The sequence below is a fragment of the Plecotus auritus genome (assembly GCF_963455305.1).
Source record: "Plecotus auritus genome assembly, chromosome: 5".
In the NCBI taxonomy this organism is placed as follows: Eukaryota; Metazoa; Chordata; class Mammalia; order Chiroptera; family Vespertilionidae; genus Plecotus; species Plecotus auritus.
Window position 1 is genome coordinate 84,450,522 of NC_137776.1, and position 23,638 is coordinate 84,474,159.

Consider the following 23,638-nt stretch of genomic DNA (forward strand, 5'->3'; position numbering starts at 1 on the left):
ATTAGACCACATTAAAATTTCAAAGAATTAAGAATGCACAACAAACAAGAAGTGTTGGCCAGGATGTGGAGGAAGGGGAACCCTCAGACACTGTTGATGGGAATGCAGACTGGTGCAGCCACTGCGGAAAACAGTGTGGAGTTACCTCAAAAAATTAGAAATGAAACTGCCTTATGACCCAGTAGTACCACTTCTGGTAATGTATCTGAAAAAACCCTAGGCATTAATTCAAAAGAATATATGCACCCCTATGTTCACTGCAGCATTATTTGGAATAGCCAAGATTTGGAAGCAGCCCAAGTGCCCATCATTAGATGAGTGGATAAAAAAGCTGTGGTACATTTACACAATGGAATACTAGTCATCAGTAAAAAAGAATGAAATCTTATCTTTTGCAATAACATGGATGGACCTGGAGAGCACTATGCTAAGTGAAATAAGCCAGTCAGAGAAAGATTTCACTTATATGTGGAATCTAATGAACAAAATAAACTAACAAAGAAAATAGAAACAGACTCATAGATAGAGAACAGAACATAGCCAGCTCTCAGAGGGGAGGGAGGTTGTAGGGCTGGGTGAAAAAGGTGAAGGTGATTACCAGAGGGAAAGAGGGCGGGGGAGGTAGGAGAGAAAAAATGGGGGAATCAATAGAGATGGAAGGAGACTTGACTTGGGGTGGTGAATCCACAATACAAAATGTACAGATGATGTATTGTAGAATTGTACCCATGAAACCTATATAATTTTATTAACCCATTTCACCCCAATAAATTATAACAAGAATGCACTTCTTTTTATCTTTTATTTTAAAAATAATCAAAGGTACCATTTCCGATAACATTTTTTTTATCCAACTGGCAAGCACATGTGTTTATGCATGACTTCCAGTTTATTTACACATAAAAATGTCACTGCAACCTACAGTGTGTTTGTTTTCCCTCTCATATCTGTTTTTTCTCTATTTTTAGATAGTAATACTTAAATTAATGACCTTCTCCTAAGACAGGTTGAACTTAGACTGAATTTTCCTAAAAGCTTTTTTTTTATTATGTTGTGGCATTGGCATTGGATGTGCAGTCCAGGTAACTTAGAAATTTCTCTCCTATCCTACTAGATTTTTTAAAATTACAAAATCAATGTAACAAGACAGAAATTTACTAGTAGTTATAACAAGAAGTGAATAATCTTCCCCTTTAATCTCATTCCTCTTAGGTTTCCCATTGTTTCATGTACAGCTGTCCATATCATCTCTGTTTATACCATATCCTATATAATAAAGAGGTAATATGCAAATTGACCCTCATGCAGTCGCACAAGATGCCCACTTCCATGTGGTCAAAGATGGCCGCCACAAGACAGCCGGCAGGGGAGGGTAGTTGTGGGTGATCAGGCCAGCAGGGGAGGGCAGTTAGGGGTGACTGGGCTGGCAGGGGAGGGCAGTTGGGGGTGACCAGGCCTGCAGGGGAGTGCAGTTGGGGGTGATTGGGCCGGCAGGGGAGGGCAGTTGGGGGAAATAGTGCTGGCAGGGGAGCAGTTAGGCATCGATCAGACTGGCAGGGGAGTGGTTAGGGGGTGATCAGGCTGGCAGGCAGGCGAGCAGTTTGGGAGCCAGCAGTCCTGGATTGTGAGAGGGATGTCCAAATGCCGGTGTAGGCCCGCTCCTTGTGGGATCGGGCCTAAACTGGCAGTCCAACATCCCCCGAGGGGTCCCAGATCGGAGAGGGTGCAGGCTGGGCTGAGGGACAACCCCCCTCTAGTGCACGAATTTCGTGCACTAAGCCTCTAGTATAAATATATACATATAGGACTCACCCTTCCTTCCTTTCCCTCCTTTACTCCTCCCTTTTCTGTATTTTTCCGAATATTAGATCACACTACAAATCAAAGGTCACAAATTGATGGCCTGCAGTATAGATATATCCAGGGAAATATTTTGTTTCCAAAACATTATGGAAATTTGACATGAAAACTGGAAGACCTGGCTCCACATGCCTGTGTGATGATAATATTATTGATGCTGCACAGGCCCTCCAGTTTCCATTCCCTGTTATTTATACCTTCACTAGTCCACCTTGCTCTATTACTGGTATATCACCCATAAGCATTTGTGTTTATAGCCCTCTGATATTACTTAGCATTTTGCTTTGGGGATTTATCATATCATGGTATTATCAATTAGAATTAGATTCCGCTGCATATAACTGAAAAAGCCAAATTATACAGGCTTAAACATTAGGGTTTATTTTTCTTTCCTGTGAAATAAGTCTGGAAGAGGGGGTTCCAGAGCTGTTATAGAGCACTTCAGGGTCATTAGGGGCCCGAGTTCCTAGTTTTCTGCTCCACTTTCCTTAGGACACAGCCTCTGGTCTCAGGCGAGTTAATAATCCATAGTGGCTGAGAAGCCATTTTATCTGTATTTCGGGCAGGAAGGAAAGTGGAAGACACAAAACTAAAATTCCCGAGTCAAACTTCTTAAAAGATATTTTCCAGAAGTTCCACTCAACTACTTCTACTTGTATTTCATTGGTCATAACTTGATCACACAGCCACACCTGCCTGAAATTGAGATTGAGAAATGCAGTCTTTTGGTTGGGCACATATGCATCTGAATAAAACCCAGGTGCTAGTAGTATTAAGAAGAAAGCATAAATACCAATCTCTCTTACATATCCCTGCAAATTAAAACAGGTACGTGGAAGAGATTGCGAGGGCCCCTCAACATCCAGCCTCCCCTTCTAAGTTAAAAGAAACCTAAGAGATACCTGGTCACAGAGACACTTGAAATAAAAGATGCATTTCTAATTCTTCACAATTTTAAATAATTCTTTGTGATCATAATCTTTTCTCCCTCCAACATCCAGTACTTTTATTTTTTAAGGGGTCACCCAAATGGGATTTCTAAGACTAACATATACAAATTTTAACTTTAAAAAATTTTATCTTTATAGTTGAAAGTATTACAGACGTCCTCCTTCTTCCTCCCCCATTGACCTCCTTTCCCCAGGTCTTGACTGCACTATTGTCTGTGTCCATGGACTATGCATATAAATTCTTTGGTTAATCTCTTCTTGCGCTCCCCCAACTCCTACCCTTGCCTCTGAGATTCCTCAGTCTGTTACATGCTTCCATGCTGTCTCAGAGGATATTAATAAATATCGATGGTTAACTTTGTAGAAGGTTCTAGCAATTCACGTTCTCAGGAACAGGGTCAGTGCATGTCCATTTTCTTATACACTTATCAGCACTGGGTATTTTTTTTTTCTCCTTTTAAATGTTGTGAATGATGGGTGGGAAAAAATGGTATCTGTCATTGTCTAATTTGTAGTTCCCTTACTATCAGCAATAAAAAACCTCTTTTCCTATGTGAATTTTCTGTTTAAATTAACTTTGTAGAAGTGGTGTTAGGTAGTACTCTTTGCCAATGTTTCTGTTGGATTGTTTGCCTTTTTCTTATCATTTTAAAAACTATTAGATATATTAACCTTTGTCATATGTGATGCAAATATTTTCTTTTAATCTATAATTTAAGTCTTTAGCCAATGGAAAGTTGAGTATGTAAACAAAGCTTTCCATTAATAGCTATGGGTTTCTATTTTTTTAAAATATATTTTTATTGATTTCAGAGAGGAAGGGAGAGAGAGATAGAAACATCAGTGATGAAAGAGAATCATTGATTGGCTGCCTCCTGCATGCCCCCACCCCCACTAAGGATCAAGTCCACAACCCGGGCACGTGCCCTTGACTGGAATAGAACCCGGGACCCTTGAGTCCGCAGGTCGATGCTCTATCCACTGAGCCAAACCAGCTAGGGCTTTATTTAAGAAAGTTTCCCCCACTCTGAGATTATACAAATATTTTCCTAAATTTTCTTATAAAATATTTATAGTTTTGTTTTTATTATTAGACTCATTCATTCAACTAATATTTGTTGAACACTTATTATGTGCCTGGTCCTCTTCAAATTCTAGTGGGGATATTTCCTAGTTGGGAGAGATAGACAATAAACAAATGAACCAAAAGATAAACCAGGCATTTCACCAGAGAATTAGACATAGTGCATGATAGTGTGAGGCAGGCTGCTTCAGATTGGGTGGTCAGGAAAGGCATCTTTGAGGAGGTAAAATTTAAACTGACTCAGGAACCACTAATGATTAGTGGGGAAGTACAGGGAGAGGAGGCAGGTAGAAATGGCCTTGGTGTGTGAAGAAGAGCAAGAAGGCTGATGTAGCTAATGCATCAGGGAAAGGGGAGGCAAGTTGGAGAGGGAGACAGGCTCTAGAACATAAGGGCTTAGTGGGCCACAATGAGGGGTATGGGTTTTATTCTACATTGAAGATTTGTAGTTTATCTGGAATTTGTGTTTATAGGTAATGTGATGTGGGGATGTGGAGTCTTTTATTTTCCTTTCTCAATCTTTCTTTGAGAGTTATATGTAAAACAAGCTATTCATTTTTTGCAGGTGGTAGGGGGACTAGGGTGATATCTCACAGAATCTCACTTCACTTTAAACACTGTACAGCTATTATCATTATGTGAAATATATTTTCAATTGAAATTAAATATATAATGAGTATAATGTTTTTATGCCAGGGAATGTATGTGATCATTGAATAAAATCCTTTCAGAACTTCTTTTTAGAACTATGGTCAGAAGCAGTTGATAAGTCACCTATGAAAACCAGTTTTATTACTTTATAGTTACATAAAGCTTTTTATCCAAAAATATAGCCCTAGTTGATCAGCTATTTTATTCACTGAACTTGGCTCTGAGAAAAATGACTTTTGGCCAATTCCAAAAGTCAAATCTCCCCACAAAGGGCCAAGATTTGCCCTCAATAAAGATATTTAAAAGAATGTGCTAAGACTCCAAAGACAAGCCTGAAGAGATCTTCCAAAACTATTTTTGCACAATAGCAGCATGACAAGAGTAGGCACACGGGCCCTATGGTAACTTATGTGAAGAGGAGGACCTGTTTTGAGATGTTTAAGTCTATATGTTTAAGAAATAAGTAAGAATCATTAATTTATAGTTATACCTTATTTCTCTTGATCTGTCCATAAGATCACTCTGTAATTTGTTAAATGCTTTTAAAAAATTTAAGCTTTATAACACCGTGTAGGTTAGGTATTTCTGCCAATTTTTAGCAGAAGAAAGATTAAAGAACTCATACCTAATTCAAGTTTCTTGATTCCAAGTTCAGTGCCCTCTTTACACACTAAGTTAGTTCTAAGACCACACAACTTGAAAAGGGAGAAGCCAGAGTTCACAGCCACCTCCCTGACCACTAGCTACATGAACATCTTGACCATTGAGCTATCTGCCCTTAATGAATGTTCTCTGTGGATTTGATTGGTCTGCCAATTTGCAAATAGTCATCCCTGCAGCAAGTACCTAAGTTGATTTTTTAAAAAATATTTCACATTTTAAAATAATGGAGATTGAGTGACATGTGAATTTCTTGGTCATTTTAAGATCCAGAGACATTTGCTAAGTCGACCTTGAATATAGGAATAATCTAGGAAATCTCATGGTACCTGGTAACTAGTATATCAGTCAAAATTAAACAATGCTTGTGGCATTACAACTAAAGGCCCTGAAAAGGGGTCAGGACCAGGTTTTGGTCTGGACTCTGTTCCCTAGCTCTCTAAGATATTGGGGAAAATCACTTACACTCTCTGAGCTTCTGTATCACTTAGGGTTCTTAAATTTGATGCAAGTCATATAAACAGATTACTACTAACTTAAGCAACAGGGGATTTATTGGAAGGATACTACAAGACTCACAAATGCTTCAAAGGTTCAAAACCAGGCTTGGAAACCAAGAACCAAACATCTGATTGACCTGAGCTAAAGGAACCGGGGTACTATTAGGGAGTAATGGATATAGGACAGTCAAACCCCACCCATCCACTATTTCTTTCCTTTTGGTATCTAACAAGATAATCTTTAGGACATCTTTTAGCTCTGACATCTTCTGCTTCCCTTTATTTGGAGAAGGGGGAGCAGGAAGAGGACATATGCAAATAGGGTGGTCAGAAATGCTGTGGCCGGATGTTTCCCTGAAGGCTCTGCACAGCTGAGGAAGGCTGAGCCACCATGGCAGTACAGAGGCAGACCAATTTGGCAAGTAGCAAGCAGGAAGTAGAAGGGGTGTTAAGCAAGTAAAGGGTTTGGGTAGACAAATTATGAGGAACAAGCACAAATGACACTTCTAACAAATGCTGGAAAATTCCAAACACTTCTAACAGTCACAGCCTTTCCAGACAAAGGGCAGTCTTGACTATGTGTAAGAGACTATGGTGGGAGGTTTCTTCATGCCTGCAAATGAAGCACCACCATGAGCTTTGCATTTGAATGCCGTACACGAATATACGTTTACAGTCTTTCCAATCACAATTTGCAAACGTGCAGCCCACAGGTCAAGCCTAGCTTTGCAAAGAATTTGTTACCAAGAGATAAAAATACAATTTCCGACTTTTCTTGAAAAAAAAAAAAAAAAGGAGGTTCTGGCAACACTGGGCCTGCAGAGCAAGTTTTCCATTGTCTTCTGTCAGGATGCTGGCTCTCCAGCTTGCCATACCCTCCTCATGGCCCTCTCCACTCATAACGATGCCTGCCTGGACCCTGGGAGCATTCCAGGTTCTGACCCGTGCCATAACTACTTCCATGACAACCCAGCGAAGGCTGGCATGTGCGCTGCCATCTTGAGGATCTACCAGTGTGGGCTTCCCTCAGTGACCTGTTCAAGTCCCTAACCCAGGGGTGGGCAAACTTTTTGACTCGAGGGCCACAATGGGTTCTTAAACTGGACCGGAGGGCCGGAACAAAAGCATGCATGGAGTGTTTGTGTGAACTAATATAAATTCAAAGTAAAGGAGCGGAGGGGAGAGCAAGAGAACCGGATAGAACAGCCGGATCCGGCCCGCGGGCCGTAGTTTGCCCACGGCTGCCCTAACCTCTGTCCTTGGGACTCCTTTGGTAGGATCCCTTTGCTCCCGACTTACGCCTGTCATGCTAGAAACAACCATTTCCTCTACCCCAATCAAGCCACATCTCTCTCTCCTGTCAGAGCCAATCTTCAGGCATCTGTTCTCCTAAATGACCTTAAATATCTGATGGTGGAAAAGGCAGCAAAGAATCCCCACTTAGCATCTTCTAAAATGTAGGGGGCGGGGGACACAACTATGCATCTGGAAACATTTCCTTGTCTTCTTGGAAGACAATCTCTGAGGAAAATCTTCCTCCAGGGCTATTTGTTCATTTATTTTCTGTGAGTAGCTGTGGATGTGCAAGGCACTAATAGATGATGATTCCCCTAAGTGAGTCTCCTCTGCACACAGCTGATCCCATCTGGATGCTACTCCTCATATATTTCTATCCCTGAACTACAGCACACAATGTAGGGCAGAGACCATTCAGTTCACCCTCTCCTTTGTGGAATCCATTCCCTACAAAGCAGCCACATTTCCTTGCTTAAATCTCTTCGATGATTTCTGAGTTGCTTTGAGGCTAAATTTTAAGACGCTTAGAAGAGTCTACAAATCCTTGCCTTGTTTGCGTCTTCTTTATCTCTCAGACTTCACCTCCCTTAGCATCTTCCCTGGCTCACTTTAATTTGACCCCTTGGGTCTTCCTTCAATTTGTGGAAGAGGCCAAGTTCTTTCCCACTACAGGGCCTTGATGCTTGCTGCCCCTTCTTCCTGGAGGGCTCCCCTTTCTCCTAACACCTATTATCCTTCAGCCCTCAGCTTTTAAATCCTACTTCGGCAGAGAAGCCTTCTCTATCTTCTACCTCCCTCCCACTCTCCCACCCATCATCCCCATTTCTCATAGCACCATGTCTGCTATTATTCTTAACACAATTTGTGTGTTTCCCCACCAAACTGTAAACTCTATGAGAGTAGAGACCTTACCATTTTGTGCCTATTGACTATTCAGTGTCAGCCCAGTCTCATCTATAATAGAGTCCGTGAGCAATATATATATTTTTTAATCAAATGAATGAAAAACCCACATTCCATCCCCCAGGCCAGTCAATACCACACTATGTGATCTCCTGGAGTGAATTAGACATCCTTTCTTAAGAATGATATTTTTTATTACAGCCTCATATAAGCAGCTTTATCAGAAGATAAGCCTGGTGGAGAGGACAGCTATTAAACTTTTAGTTTCCCCAGACCATCACCTAGGAATTGAGTAGAAAAACAAATCACCAGGCCCCACTCCAGACCACTTAATCAGAGAACTCCGGGGTGTGGCCCAGCATTCTGTGTTGTAACAAGCCTTCCAGGTAATTCTGATACACGCTTCAGTTTGAAAACCATCCTTCAAGGCTTTCCAGTTTTAACCTTTTTACATTAAAAATTTTGGTCCTTAATCCTCGGCATAGTCCTGCTCGTAGAATGGTATAATCTTAAACTCCCCCAGAGGGAAATATAAAAATGCACAAGCGTGAATGAATGAAACCTCGGCACAAAGGCAGAAGAGCCAGGGTGCAAACCTTTGTTCGTCCGTCCCCGGCCTGCCCACCTCCGATCTGACACTGCCTTTTTCCACCCAGAAAAGCAGTCACTCAAGTTATAAGAATGGTTGTGTGCCGCTGACGTTTTCAATCAGATCGTCCTCCCCGGGGCTGCGGAGCCCCGTCCCACCCCTTCCCGGACCTGGCACAGAAGTAATTGAGACTAAAAGCCCTTTCAGCTTCAGAAGCACGGGAGGCTCGGGACGACTTCCCCGCCCCTCGGCTCCAGGAAAACCCGCAGTGGATTTCATTCACGGAGCGACGGGAGCGGCCACCGGCGACGCACCTCACTGCGCATGCTCTCTTGCCCCGCCCGCTCGGAGCCGGAAGCGGAGCTCGCAGCCGGCCCGGCCTGGCCAGGGCGTCGGCACCGGCGGCCATCTTGGCTTCCCCGGCGAGGCGGCGAGAGGGGAAGAAGTTGTAGGGTGGGGGCCGGAGTGAGGAGGAGGGGAGAAGAGGGGGAGGAGGCCGCGGTGGGGCAGGGCGGGGACTGCCTGCCCGCCTGGGTTGCGGAAGTGGTAGCCGCTGACCGAGCTTGCTGCTTTCTCGCTGCTGCTTCAGCTTCCCAGTTCCCCCACGGACGGAGAGGGCGGCCCGGCTGTGGATGGTCAGATAGCTCCTGTCTTCCGCCGCCGATCCCTGGCCACAACCAGTACGGAGCAGACGGCGGCAGCGGCAGCAGCAGGCGAGGAGGAAGATGGCGGGACGGCTGCCGGCCTGTGTGGTGGACTGTGGCACCGGGTACGGGGGCTTGCGGGCGGGGGTGGGGAAACTGAGGCTGAGGTGGGAAAATGGCGGGGAGGAGGAGGTCGGGGGATGAATGGTGCGGCCAGGTGCCGCCGCCTGCGGTGTCAGCTCTGGCCCGGTCGGGGTGCGAGGGGTGGGGCCCGGCGAGACAGGCCGCCCGCGTTCCCGGTTTCACACTCTGGGACTTGGGCGGGTGCGCGGGGCCGAGAACCCCCCACGGGATGGATTTCTCCGCGAACCCTTCCCGCCCTTCCCCCGCCGCGGTGGGCTGCCGCCCGGGGTGCGCAGAGGTCGCCTCCCGGGGCGCGCGGACGTGGTGCTGGGGTCGCCGCGCCCGGCGCCGGCTCGCCTTTCCCTCCGCGCCCGGCTCCCTTCCCTCCGCGTCCTTCCTGCCCGTTGTTGGGGGCCCGAGGGGTCGGGCGCGGGGACTGGCTTGGCAGAGGAGCGAGAAAAGAGAAGCGCTCCTTGTCGGTTTTGCAAGATCGCTGTGACAACACTGCCCAGGGTGTGGGTGGGGAATGGGAAGAATCGGCCTCGGAAAATGGGAAGCTAAATCCGGGCTTTCATTGGCCACCCACCTCCTCCTCCTCTTCAACTCCCGGCCTTTTCCCTCTCAGCCTGCGTTTTAACCGGCGAACCAAGGCACATTTTAATTTGAGAAAGATGTCATGTGTTACTTCTCTTGCCTTAAAAAAGTCCCCCAGTGAGCAAGCGCGCTGCAACTTCCTTAGTTTTGTCAAAGCCGCTTCCTGCTTTCAGTCTTTTATACCCTTATAAGGTAGTTTTTCTTTTCCAACCTGAGCACATCTTATTAGAACTTTCAAAATTAAGCCGATTTCATATAGACCCGAGTTACTGGTGCTAGGTGTCAAATTATGTGAACTTAAAAAAATATACTTGTTTTCCGGGGATGGAGGATGGGAAGCACCCAGGAAAATAATTTTAAGTGGTGTACGTTCATTCAGTGACGGTATCTTACAGCGAGAAGGAAGGCATGGAGTGAATAAGGGGATGTGCTTACTTTTCCAAGAGCTGTTTATCATAGATTTGTAGTGTCATTTACTGAAATATAGAATGGCGTTAAAAAGTGGTCTTTCCTTTTGCATTATTAGGCGTTGTAAAGAGTTATACCACACTTTGGAGTTATATATAGAAAATACTGTCTATATTTTAATGTGGAAGGACTGCTTTATGTTACTGTATTGTAAGTGTTGTCTTTTTGTGGATGTGTCCTGCGCTGATTTATTATTACATCTGTTGATTTCCAAAATGCTCCCAATTTTTTTTGGGGGGGGGGGGGTTGGGAGAGGTCGATTGCCAGTCTTCATCTCCCACCCTTTATTATGGGGCAAACCATTCTTAAAGGATGTTCCTCTATTTGCTCTCTGTAAAATTTCTCTTAACTTTATGCTAGTGTGGCAGTTTCTAAAATCCCAGCCATGCATAGGGAAACAACCCATCTATTAATATTTTCCCTTGGGGAAAATTAGCCTAGTTTAGCCTTGGTTACATGTATTTTTTTTTGTGTGTGGACAGCTTATTAAAACTACTTTTTCTTAATCCAGTCTTACTTTCCAGTATTTTCTTTTTCTCCCTTCTTACTCTAATTGGTGAATAGTTTTATGTTCAGGGTTAGTTTTAAAATCAGATTTGGCCTGACTGAGAAGGAATTTTCAGTGTTTTGTTAAACTGAAAAATATTGCTACATAGTTAATATTTTTATACTTTAGAAATTATTGGGTTGTCAATAAAATTAGTATAGATAATTGTCACCCTCACCCCAGTAAATAACATCTCAAGTAGGATGTTACCTTGTCTTCCTTCATTTTTTTCCCTTTTGAAATGCAGTTTTGGTTATATTTGAATTAGTATACTAGATATTTCATTGAGGTTAACTGTCCTTAAGTGACCTTTCTGATAGGACAACTTTGACCTTAAAACATCTGCCAAGTGACCAGGAGGTGTGGGGAGGGTTCAGTTTATATTTAGATATTTTTGTTTTAACATTTCAGTTATTACTACTTTGTTACATTTTACATTATTACATTAGTTTTACCTCACAAAGAGGGGTTGTTAATTGGACACTCATGATTTCAATGGAACTGATTAGGATTCCTCATTGCCCATTACTTTCTTTTACAAAACATGTATCACAATTTGAAATTCCATCTTTAGAGATCCATTTATTTTGGTCTTCAAAAGGCTTTTTGGTCTTTCGGTTGCTTTTTAATGCAACTCCTAGAATAAACCTTTAGCTTTATTAGCACATAGAGGATAGCTCATTGAGATTGGACTGTGGGACAAGCATCTCTAAGTGAGGCCTTACTTGATAGGGAGTTTTGTTTCAGAATAGTGTGTGTGGTCTCCAGATGCAAATTGTGCACCTATAATTTCTTTTTTTAAAAAAATATATTTTATTGATTTTTTTACAGAGAGGAAGGGAGAGGGATAGAAAGCTAGAAACACGGATGAGAGGGAAACATCAATCAGCTGCCTCCTGCACACCCCCTACTGGGGATGTGCCCTTGACCGGAATCGAACCTTGGACCCTTCAGTCTGCAGGCTGATGCTCTATCCACTGAGCCAAACCAGTTGGGGCTGCACCTATAATTTCTGTATTCCTTTGTGCTTTAGAGAATGCATTCATGTCTGAGGTCTAATTGCAGTTTCCCACTTAATGTAAGTGAAAAATGAAAACCTTAATCATGTTGCTCATTCCATTTAATTATATACATTAGGCAAAAGGTGACTGAAGAAAGTGGCCATCTATGAAACTTGGTGATCTTAGGTAAGAAAAGCTGTAAGAGTTAGGAAACGAAGCTTAGAACTAGAATTTAAAAATCCTTCAGCAAAGATCCTTTATCTCAACATATGATGAACAATCACTTAAGCTCAGAACATAAAAAATAACTCCTTTTGAAAAAAATTTAGAAAGAAATAGTTCTTTCATATTAATACTCTATCTACATACTTTTTTGGTTTGTATTAGAATAGTGCTGCAGAGTAAAATTTGGCCACAAGGATTCTCATTGATAGAATTGGTTGCTTAAGAACTAAATTACAGAACTTAAAGCTACAACAAGTGGTGAGGAAACATTTTTTTAAAATATTTTTTTTTTATTGATTTCAGAGAGGAAGGGAGAGGGAGAGAGAGCTAGAAACATCAATGATGAGAGAGGATGGTGGATCGGCCGCCTCCTGCATGCCCCCTACTGGGCTTTGAGCCTGCAACGCAGGCAGGTGCCCTGGAACCAGGGACCCTTCAGTCCCCAGGCCAATGCTCTATCCACTGAGCAAGCTGGCTAGAGCCAGGAAAACATTTTTTTAAAAGCACTTTAAACACATGAAAAGTTAAAATTATCTTGTTATTTTTTTGCATGTTTTCACTCACATTTCAGTCAAGCCAAATAAAGGAGCTTTTAATGTACTTTTATTATGTTGTGGCTTGGTTACAGAGCTTTGCATTGTAAAATTTCTTTTCCCCTTTAAAGGACCCCCCCCCCCCCCCCGCCCCATATATATTGTATCAGTAAATTATTTCCATTGATTATGATAGCAGAGGTTAATAGCCTTATTGTAGAACTATTAGATATATTTAGATCTAGGATAAATTAAGGAATTTCCCTATTTGACTTAACTTCTTAGCAGTCTTAAAATGTAAGCGTAAATATTTTGTTGAAGTCCATTCATAAGGAGCTTATTTTATTCATCCTGTAACCACATTCCAGCAATGAGTATAGGTGGGATGACCTTGAGAGCAGAGGGGAAGGGCTAAGTGCATGGGGGAAAACAAGTGGAAAGTTCATGTTTTTTACATTAATTCTATACATATTATTTTATAATGCTATTTGTTTCTCCAGCTATCTCCAAGGGCAGAAATAGTTACTATATCTGTTACCCCAAAAAAGTTCATTAAAATTTTTATTCCTTCATGGGTCATGTTTTGCATGCTGTTTGAAGTAACAGACATGTTCCTGTTGAGAAGTTAATCTTATTTAGATTTTCCTAAAATCTCTTTCTCCTTTTTTTCCTTTCCTGATTATTTTGTGATGAAACATTGATTTTTGGATTGGATATATGTTGTATCTAATGAACTTTCCAGCCTTATTGTAAAATGCAGTTCAAAATTTTTATTTTTAAGCATAGAAGGGAAAGATCCACCAGTAGAGGACTTGCTAGTCAGGTTTTTTAGTTATCTTATTTAAACTTGTGACAACTATTTTTTTAACCTAATTTTACAAAAGTAAGAAAATTAGATTAGAAAATTTAAATTACCTTTTTAATGTCATGTAGTTAGCAGCTAGTAAGAGTTGCTATTTGGACTTAAGCTTTCCTGTACTTGAGCCCTGTGTTTTTCTCTTACACTATAGGGACTCAGCCTCTTTTCAGAACTATGCACTTTGCTTTATTTTTATTGGTAAGATCAACTCAGTTTATTCTTGTTTAAAGTAATCATTAAAAAATCCTAGTATTACTCCTTTGATTTAATTAATTAGAGAAACCTTATTGTGCAAATCTTTCTGACTTAAAGATTTTTTTTCTCGTTATGTGGATTCTTTGACTTCCTTATAACTTTGCTTATATGTATTCTCTAGAAAAAATTTACTCTTATAAAAGAGAGAGAGAAACAGACAAAAGGTTTTGTTTATCAGGTAATAACAGTTAACATTTATCAAGAATTGTGTGTCAGGCCCTGTGCTAAATGCTTTATATTATCTCATTTACTTTTCACATTAACTGAGAAGTATTATCTCCATTTTATAGACAAGAAAATTTAGGGTGAGGGAAGTTAAACTGCTTGTCCAAGGTATTGTAGCAAATAACTGATAGAGTCACCATACAGGGTGGGGCAAAAGTAGATTTGCAGTTGTGGGTATGCGAAACACAAGAGTTTATTTCTTGTATTATTATTTATTAATTATTGTATTTTCTATAAGAAAAACTAAAAACCTACCCCTTTTGCCCCACCCTGTATAGTGGTCTTCTTACATAGAAGATGAGCCTTTGATAGGATGTTGATTAAGGCAGAAAGCAATGTTAGTAATTAAGTACTGCTTGCACAGGTAGAAAGTAGTATTGTCAAATCAAGTCTTAATGTATACTTAGCAGCAGGCCAGGCACTCTTGGAAATATAATGAAAAGGCATAATAAAATCTGCTTTCAGGAATCTTAATTACAAGACCTAAAAATCATTAAAAAAATTAGAGGCTTATGGAAGACTGCATTAATCAAACATTAAGATACTTAACTTTTCTGACAGCAACAGCTCTTTTGTAGGTTGTAAGGAAAGAAAGAGATTGTTGTCATGAAGAATCAAGAAATGTTTAGTGAAAGTAGGATATGAGCTCTCTTTTTAAGGATTTGGAAGGATGCAGAATGAAAAGCATATATAACAAAATGGAAAGAGTAACTGGTTCTTGTCTTTAGCCCTCTTAGCATATGTTGCATATTCCCCACATTGTGAATTGACTACATAATAACATAATGCAGACTAGATTGTGTAATGTGAAAAGGTGCTAACACTTATTGAGCACTTACTGTGTATCCAGGTGTTCATTATATGTCAGCAAAGTTTTGATTCAAAGTATTTTTACTTGATAAAGAATAAAAATATAGAATAGTGAAATGTTGAAAATAGGGATTTCAGAATATTTTCAGGGTGGAATGCAGTAGGATCAGATGTAAAAGAGGTATTTGGGATGCAGTTATGGCACCTGGCACAGAAGTAGGAACTAAATTTTTTTGAATGAATGAATGAATGAATGAATAAACAAGAATTAGGGGTTTGATTTACAAAACTGCTTCAGAAACACCCATACCCAGTGACTCAGGATTTCAAGGGTTACGCCTAGGAATATTCATTTTAATAGGCTTCCTAGATGATTTTTAATTAGCCCTCTAAACACTAGCTTTGCAGAGTGGGCTGAAATAAGGTATTGGCAGTGGGAATGGAGTAGAAGAGAGAAATTTGGGAAAGGTTGTTTCTTTTATTTAGTTTGTACCTTTCTTCTGGAAATTATATTGCCATTGTTTATTTATGGTCAGCAAGATCTTTGCAATCATAGCTGTTTTTCAGTTCAAGCTCTACCATTTAGTATGACCTGAAGCTGTACACTTCAAATGCTGCAGGTATTATTTTTTTTCACCTGTTATTTGGCAATCATAATATCTAAATTTTTTTTGAGATAATGAATAAAAGTGGTTCATCACAGTGATTGGCATACAGTAAGAGCCCAATACATTGTAATTATTTCAATTATCAGTTAGCCCCCCCCCCCCTTTTTTTTTTAAGTTGAATTGAAGGTTTTAAGGAAAGGAACACAGTGTCATGCCTGTTTTCTTATCTCCAGCTAGTCTCTTATCTCATCCTATTTTTTACTCCTTAGGTGGAGAGTATGTTCAAAATAGGGCTAAATTTTCCTTCACAAGTATTCCTCCTTGTCCTACATGCTTCCCCTCCTTCAACATGTGGAAACTGATAAATGCTTGGACTAGGGGCAGAAGTGTGGAATGGTTAAAATGTAGCTTCAAGCAATATATCTTCTGAAACAAATCCTCTATAAAAACATTTGAATGCTCACCTGTAATTCTATTGGACTTGTGGCCTCTTTTATGACACTACTGATCTGTAATAGCCACTGGCATAGAGAGGCAAGAACAGAGCAGTTAGGTAATAACACTACATTAACATGCTTTATAGCTTACCAAGTACTTATAGATACATGCATTATTTAGTCACAGTGCAAAATAAGGTGATGTTATTGGATTAATGTTTTAAGTTTGGTTCTTCAGAATAGGATAGTGATTCATACTACTTCGTGTGCTATTTGTTTTATAACTTTATGTGGGTCTTTATATCATAAAATATATAAAAGGTTGAGTAATACCAAAGCAAATAGACAAATATCCTAATTTTTAAAAAGGACCATTTTGTAGAATTTTAATACTTTCCTTTCAAAAATTTTTTCAAAACCATTCCAAACTGTTGATTTAAATTCGTCATTCTTACATACTCCTTGTAACCAGGAAAGGAACAGACTTGGATTTGCGTGGTCAGGTATATTCTTTTTGCCTTCTACTCTTCCTCCCTACCCCTATCTCAAAAAACATTTTCTCCATCTGTTCTGATGCTGAATATTTCATCTTTAAACATTCTCTCCTTTAAGGATTCTTGCCCTTTGTGAAGGGTGTCTTTGAGACTTAGTCATTTACAGTAATTAGTGTGAATGAGCCATTGCTACAAGGAGAATAAAAGTCTTAAAGGGGAAATACATTTTAGGGTTGGTTTTTGAAATTATTTAAAAATGTAAACTACATAGTATTGGTCTATGACAGTGGTTGGCAAACTGCGGCTCACGAGCCACACGTGGCCCTTTGGCCCCTTGAGTGTGGCTCTTCGACAAAATACTGCATGCAGGCGCGCATGTACAGTGTGATTGAAACTTCGTGGCCCATGCGCAGAAGTTGGTTTTCGGCTCTCAAAAGAAATTTCAATCGTTGTACTGTTGATATTTGGCTCTGTTGACTAATGAGTTTGCCGACCACTGGTCTATGATAAAATACAAGTGTTCAATTATTTAAAGTTTTAGAGCTTAGTCTAATTAAATACAGTGCACTTTTCTTCTGCTACGTAAGCATTTTTAAAATTCAGTTACTTAAGGCTACAAAAATAGCATTTAATGTGCATTTGAGACACTTTCATGAATTAAGGGAAGTGCCTAATGACTCACATAAAATTGTGGAGCTGCAAAAGAATTTGAGAAATAATTTAAACCATACTTTACAAATGAAATAGAGGTCCAGAGTTGAGAAATGTCTTTCAGGATTGTTCCTAGTTATTGATTGACTAGAGGCCCGGTGCATGAAATTTGTGCACGGGGGGCGGGGGGTTCCCCCTTAGCCCAGCCTACACCCTCTCCAATCCTGGACCCCTCGGGGGATGTCCGACTGCCGGCAGTCGGACATCCCTCTCACAATCCTGGACCGCTGGCTCCTAATTGCTCGCCTGCCTGCCTGGTTGACCTTAAGTGCGCGCCCCACCCCACCCCCCCGCCGGCCAAGTTGCCCCCCAACTGCCCACTCCCTGCCAGCCTGATTACCCCTCACTGCCTCTGTGTGCCAGCCTGATCGCCCCTAACTGCCCCCCACTGCCGGCCAGGTTGCCCCCAACTGCCCCCCCGCCAGCCTGGTCGCCCTCAACTGCCGCCCCCCCCCCACCTACCCACTGGCCTAGTTGCCCCTCACTGCCCCCTCCCCCCCGCCAGCCTAATCACCCCCAACTTCCCCCCCTCCCCCCACTGGCCTAGTCACCCCCAACTGCACCCTGCCTGCCGGCCTGGTCAGCCCTAACTGCCCCCCCGCCAACCTGATCGCCCCCAACTGCCCCCCCCCCCCCCGCCAGCCTGGTCGTCCCTCACTAACCCTCCTCCCGGCCTAGTCGCCCCACCAGCCTGCTGTTCAGTCATTTGGTCGTCCCTCACCCCCCTGCTGGCCTGGTCGTAGGCAGCCATCTTGTGAGGGTGTGATGGTCAATTTGCATATTACCTATTTTATTATATAGGATAGCTTTGTTGAATTCTTTTAAATTTTCTTCGGCGTTCACATTCATGGGTTATAGTAGTTGAAATTTCTTATTCGTAATTAATATGCCATAATGTGTTAATTATAGTTAAGGTAATTTTTGTTGAGGCCTGGTACAGCATGTGCATGATAATTCTTTAGTGTTTTTGTTGTAATATAAACACATTATGTGAGAAATAAAAAAAATATATAATTTTATGTTCCCTAACATAACATTTTAAACCAAGTTTAGAAAATTTTTTTTGTAAAATGAATGCTCTTTATAAAGAACTATGCTTTTCATTGTTTGAGTCATACATATCTTAAATATATTTATGTTAGTTTTTGGATTTCAGTTATTTACATGGGATATGTACAAACAAATGAGACATTTCAAGGCCCTGTAATAGTTTTGTACCTTCTCTTCTTTTTTAATCCTTACCTGAGGATATGTTTTTATTGATTTGAGAGAGAGAGAGAGAGAGGGAGGGAGGAAGGGAAGGGGAAAGAGAGAGAGAAACTAAGAAAGAAAAACATCTGTTGGTTGCCTCCCTTACTCTCCTTAACCTGGGATCAAACCACCAACCTAGGTATGTGCCTTGATGGGGAATCAAACCTGCAACCTTTTCAGTGTAAGGGACCATGCTCCAAAAGACGGAGCCACCCAGCCAGGACTGTTTATAACCTTTTTAGAAACCCTTTGAAGTAGGTAATATTATGTAATTACCATTTTAAAGATGAGGAAACTGAGGTATAGCGAACTTAATTAACTTGCTAAAGTACATAGTGGATACAGTTAAGTAATAAATCTAGAATTTGAGCCCTGAGGCAGTCTGATTCTAGAGTCCATTGATATACTGCCCCCAGTTGGGATATATTCAACAAGGATGGTTAAATTGTTAACCCAGTTTTTGAAGAATGTTCAAATTTGAACTTACATATAAAAATAATAAATCTACATTTAGAACTACTAATTTTTGTACAAATATGAAATATATAGGGAAGTCTTAGTGACTAATTTATTGCTTTGATTAACCTAAAATACATGCATGTTAAATGATAAAGGCTTACTCATTAGCAGTGTGAATATTGCAAGGACATGTTGTATCTAACATGATAAAATTGACAATTGCTGGTTAACTCAGGACAGTTCAATTAAAGAAATGATATTTCATTACATATAATTTTAAAATGAAGGTATTTCTGAAGCTGCAATTTGAAAATGAATAATTTATGCATTAAAAAAGTAATTCCTCTCTCTTTAGTAACTGAATAAAACACAGAAATGAAATAGTTCACTAGAATAACTTAATAGTCCTGGATCGTGTTGTTTAGTGGTTAGACTAGCCTCAGCCTGTGCACCGAAAGGGTCTCAGGTTCAATTCCCTATGAAGGGCACATGCCTGGGTTGCAGATTCACTCCCTCGCCCTGATCTGGGAGCTTATGGGAGGCAACCAATCCATATGTCTCTCTCACATTGATACCTCCGTCTCTCTCCCTTCTTCTCTCCCGCCCTCTGCCCTTGAACCCTTCCACTCTTTCTAAAAATCAATGGAAAAATATCCTTGGGTGAGGATTAACAAAAAAGAAAAAAAAATAAGAATAATTTAATAATACAGGACTGTTAAAATTTTTGTTTTTATTAAACTCAGAAGACCTTAGTATTTGACTCTGAAAATAAAGAATATATAGTTTAAGGGAAACCGGGTTAACCACAAAGTAGTTTTTTCTAAAATAGAACTAAAGAGATTGTTATCCTGAGTGTATGATAGATTTAGATGCATTTTATATAAAAAGCACACAGGGTTTTAGTAAAAGCTTGTATGTTTCCTGTTTGAAAGTATTTAAAAATTTTGCTGTATAATAATAAAAGTAGAGGTAACCAAAGAAGAGAACTTTTAGAGTTTTTTTCCCTTGCCTTTTCTCGGTTAATTTGTTATTTGTTTAAAAGATTAGTTGAAAATTTTATTGCTTCCAAAATGCCTTTCAAAGGGACCTGCTTTGCTTATTTCAGATTGCCTTTCTGTCAGGAAAGTTACTTAAACATAACAAGGGTTTGATATATATATATATTTTAAGTGAACAGGAATTAAAATTGATAGGAAGACTGTGAGAAGAAGAGAAATGTAACTTGTTGCTATATCAGTGAGGAATCTTGGATACAAACAACATAATGACTCTAGCTAAAATAAAGCAAAAAGAAAAAAGGAATTATTTAAAAGGCAGTGGTGTAGACCACAAAATTGATGGGAAGTCTGGAGAACCAGGCTCAGAAAAGCAGAGAAAAAGGGAGACTAGGTAACAACACTCTGCCACCAAAGTCATGCTGTGGGAGGTCTGCAGGATGCTGCAACTAGATATTCACCAAATGAATTCTAAACCATCTCTTCATCTTGTCAATATTCAAAGTTCTGATGTAAGCTCAGATTGGCTAGACATAGATCATGTGATGACATCAGGTCAATATTAGTTCCTTCTATAATGGGATGTGTGGTTTTGCCTCCTGCTATTAAGTCTTAATCATTGGTGGGTTCCTCAGAAGAGGAATGGGGATTTGATTCTGGCAGAAAAAATGAGTGTCCACTATAGGGGAAAAGATAAGTATGGGAAAATATTTTGATCATTTTTCTTTATGTTGCCTTAAATTCCTTATTTTAATAACGATTTGATCTGTTGCTAACTAGCAGTTTGAATCAGCATTCTTTTCCAAAAGTGCAAAAATCCTTAGAATTTGTGTTTAATCTAAACATGTGAAAGAAGTTTTTTTTAAAATTTCTTTATTGATTAAGGTATTACATATGTAACCTTATTCCCCCATTACCCCCCACCTCCCATTCATGCCCCCACCCCCCTGTTGTCTGTGTCCATTGATTAGGCTTATATGTATGCATATAAGTCCTTTGGTTGATCTCTCCCCCGTACCCCCACTGTCCCCTACCTTCCCTAAGGTTTGACGTTCTGATTGATGTTTCTCTGTCTCTGGATCTATTTTTGTTCATCAGTTTATATTGTTCATTATATTCCACAAATGAGTGAGATTATGTGATATTTATCTTTCTCTGCCTGGCTTATTTCACTTAGCATAATGCTCTCCATCTCCATCCGTGTTGTTGTAAATGGTAAGAACTCCTTTTTTACTGCAGCATAGTATTCCATTGTGTAGATGTACCACAACTATTTAATCCACTCATCTGCTGACGGGCACTTAGGCTGTTTCCAAATCTTAGCTATGGTGAATTGTGCTGCTATGAACGTAGGGGTGCATATATCCTTTCTGATTCGTGTTTCTAGTTTCTTGGAATATATTCCTAGAAGTGGGATCACTGGGTCAAATGGGAGTTCCATTTTTAGTTTTTGGAGGAAACTCCATACTGCTCTCCACAGTGGCTGCACCAGTCTGCATTCCCACCAGCAGTGCATGAGGGTTCCTTTTTCTCCGCATCCTCGCCAGCACTTGTCATTTGTTGACTTGTTGATAATAGCCATTCTGACAGGTGTGAGATGTACCGCATTGTTGTTTTGATTTGCATCTCGCTGATGATTAGTGATTTTGAGCAGGTTTTCATATGTCTCTTGGCCTTCTGTCTTCTTTCGGAAAGTGTCTATTTAGATCAGTTGCCCATTTTTTGATTGGGTTGTTTATCTTCTTTTTGTTAAGCTGCATGAGTTCCCTGTAAATGTTGGAGCTTAAACCCTTATCGTTGATATCATTGGCAAATATGTTCTCCCATGCAGTGGGCTTTCTTGTTGTTTTATTGATGGTTTCCTTTGCTGTGCAAAAGCTTTTTATTTTGATGTAGTCCCATTTGTTTATTTTCTCTTTAGTTTCCATTGCCCTAGGAGCAGTATCAGTGAAGAAATTGCTTTGGCATATGTCAGAGATTTTTCTGCCTATGGATTCCTCTAGTATTTTTATGGTTTCCCATCTTATGTTTAAGTCCTGTATCCATTTTGAGTTTATTTTTGTGTATGGTGTAAGTTGGTGGTCTAGTTTCATTTTTTTTGCATCTATCTGTCCAGTTTTTCCAACACTATTTATTGAAGAGACTGTCTTGACTCCATTGTATGTTCATGCCTCCTTTGTCAAATATTAATTGAGCATAGTGATTTGGGTCTATTTCTGGGTTCTCTATTCCATTGATCTATATGTCTGTTCTTGTGCCAATACCAGGCAGTTTTGAGAACAGTGGCTTTGTAATACAGCTTGAAATCTGGTATTGAGATCCCACCTACTTTGTTATTATTTCTCAGGATTGCTGTAGCTATTTGGGGTCTTTTTTTATTCCAGATGAAGTTTTGTAAAGTTTGTCTAAGTCTGTGAAATATGCCATTGGTATTTTAATGGGAAGTGCATTGAATCTATAGATTGCTTTGGGTAGTATGGACATTTTGATGATGTTGATTCTACCAATCCATGAACATGGTATGTTCTTCCATCTGTTTCTGTCTTCCTCTATCTCTTTTTTCAGTGTCGTGTAGTTTTCCGCGTATAGATCTTTTACCTCCTTAGTTAAGTTTATTCCTAGATACCTTAATTTTTTTGGTGCCATGGTAAATGGGATTTTTTTTTAGTCTATCTTTCTGTAAGTTCATTATTGGTGTATAGAAATGCCGTAGATTTCTTGGCATTAATTTTGTATCTTGCTACATTGCCGAATTCATTTATTAAGTCTAATAATTTTTTGATGGAGTCTTTAGGGTTTTCTATGTACAGTATCATGTCATCTACAAATAAGGACAGTTTTACTTCTTCTTTTCCAATTTGGATGCCTTTTATTTTTTCTTGTCTGATCGCTATAGCTAGTACTTCCAGCACTATGTTGAACAGGAGTGGTGAGAGTGGGCATCCCTGTCTTGTTCCTGTTCTTAGGGGAAATGGTTTTAGTTTTTGCCCATTGAGTATGATGTTTGCTGTGAGTTTTTCATATATAGCTTTTATTATGTTGAGGTATGATCCTTCTATTCCCACCTTGCTGAGAGTTTTTATCAAGAAAGGGTATTGGATTTTGTCAAATGCTTTTTCTGCATCTGTTGATAAGACTATGTGATTTTTATCTCTCAATTTGTTTATGTGATGTATCACGTTTATTGATTTGCGAATATTATACCATCCTTGCATCCCTGGGATAAGTCCTACTTGGTCATGGTGTATGACCTTTCTGATGTAGTGCTGGATCTGATTTGCTAGAATTTTGTTGAGGATTTTGGCATCTACATTCATGAGGGATATTGGCCTGTAATTCTCTTTCATTGTGTTATCTTTATCTGTTTTTGGTATTAGGGTGATGCTGGCTTCATAGAAGGAGCTTGGAAGTGTTCCTTCCTCTTAAATTTTCTGGAATAGTCTGAGGAGGATAGGTTTTAGTTCTTCCTTGAATGTTTGGTAAAACTCCCCTGTGAAACCATCTGGCCCCAGGCTTTTGTTTGCTGGAAGCTTTTTGATGACTGCTTCAATTTCTTCCATAGTTATCAGCCTATTGAGATTTTTAGTATCTTCCTGAGTAAGTTTTGGAAGGTTGTATTTTTCTAGGAATGTGTCCATTTCTTCCAGGTTGTCTAGTTTGTTAGAATAGAGTTGTTCATAGTACTTTTTAATAATCTTTTGTATTTCTGTGGGGTCTGTTATTTCTCCTCTTTCATTTCTGATTTTGTTTATTTGGGTCCTCTCTCTTTGCTTCTTGGTGAGCGTGGCTAGAGGTTCATCAATCTTTTTTATCCTTTGAAGAACTGGCTCTTGGTTTCATTGATATTTTGTATTTTTTTTGGTCTCTATGTCATTCATTTCTGCTCTGATCTTTAATATTTCATTC

General features: G+C 40.1%; 1 protein-coding gene across 1 annotated transcript in view; it reads left to right on the forward strand.

Annotated features, from left to right (window-relative positions):
• Nucleotides 1–8,836: 8,836 nt before the first annotated feature.
• Nucleotides 8,837–23,638, forward strand: part of ACTR3 (actin related protein 3) — a 72,778-nt gene continuing 57,976 nt past the window's right edge. Inside the window, exons 1-2 of the mRNA XM_080669599.1 lie at nt 8,837–8,946; nt 9,083–9,262. Of these exons, the coding sequence (XP_080525725.1) occupies nt 9,219–9,262 (44 nt within the window). The 5' untranslated portion in view covers nt 8,837–8,946; nt 9,083–9,218. The remainder of the gene's footprint in view (nt 8,947–9,082; nt 9,263–23,638) is intronic.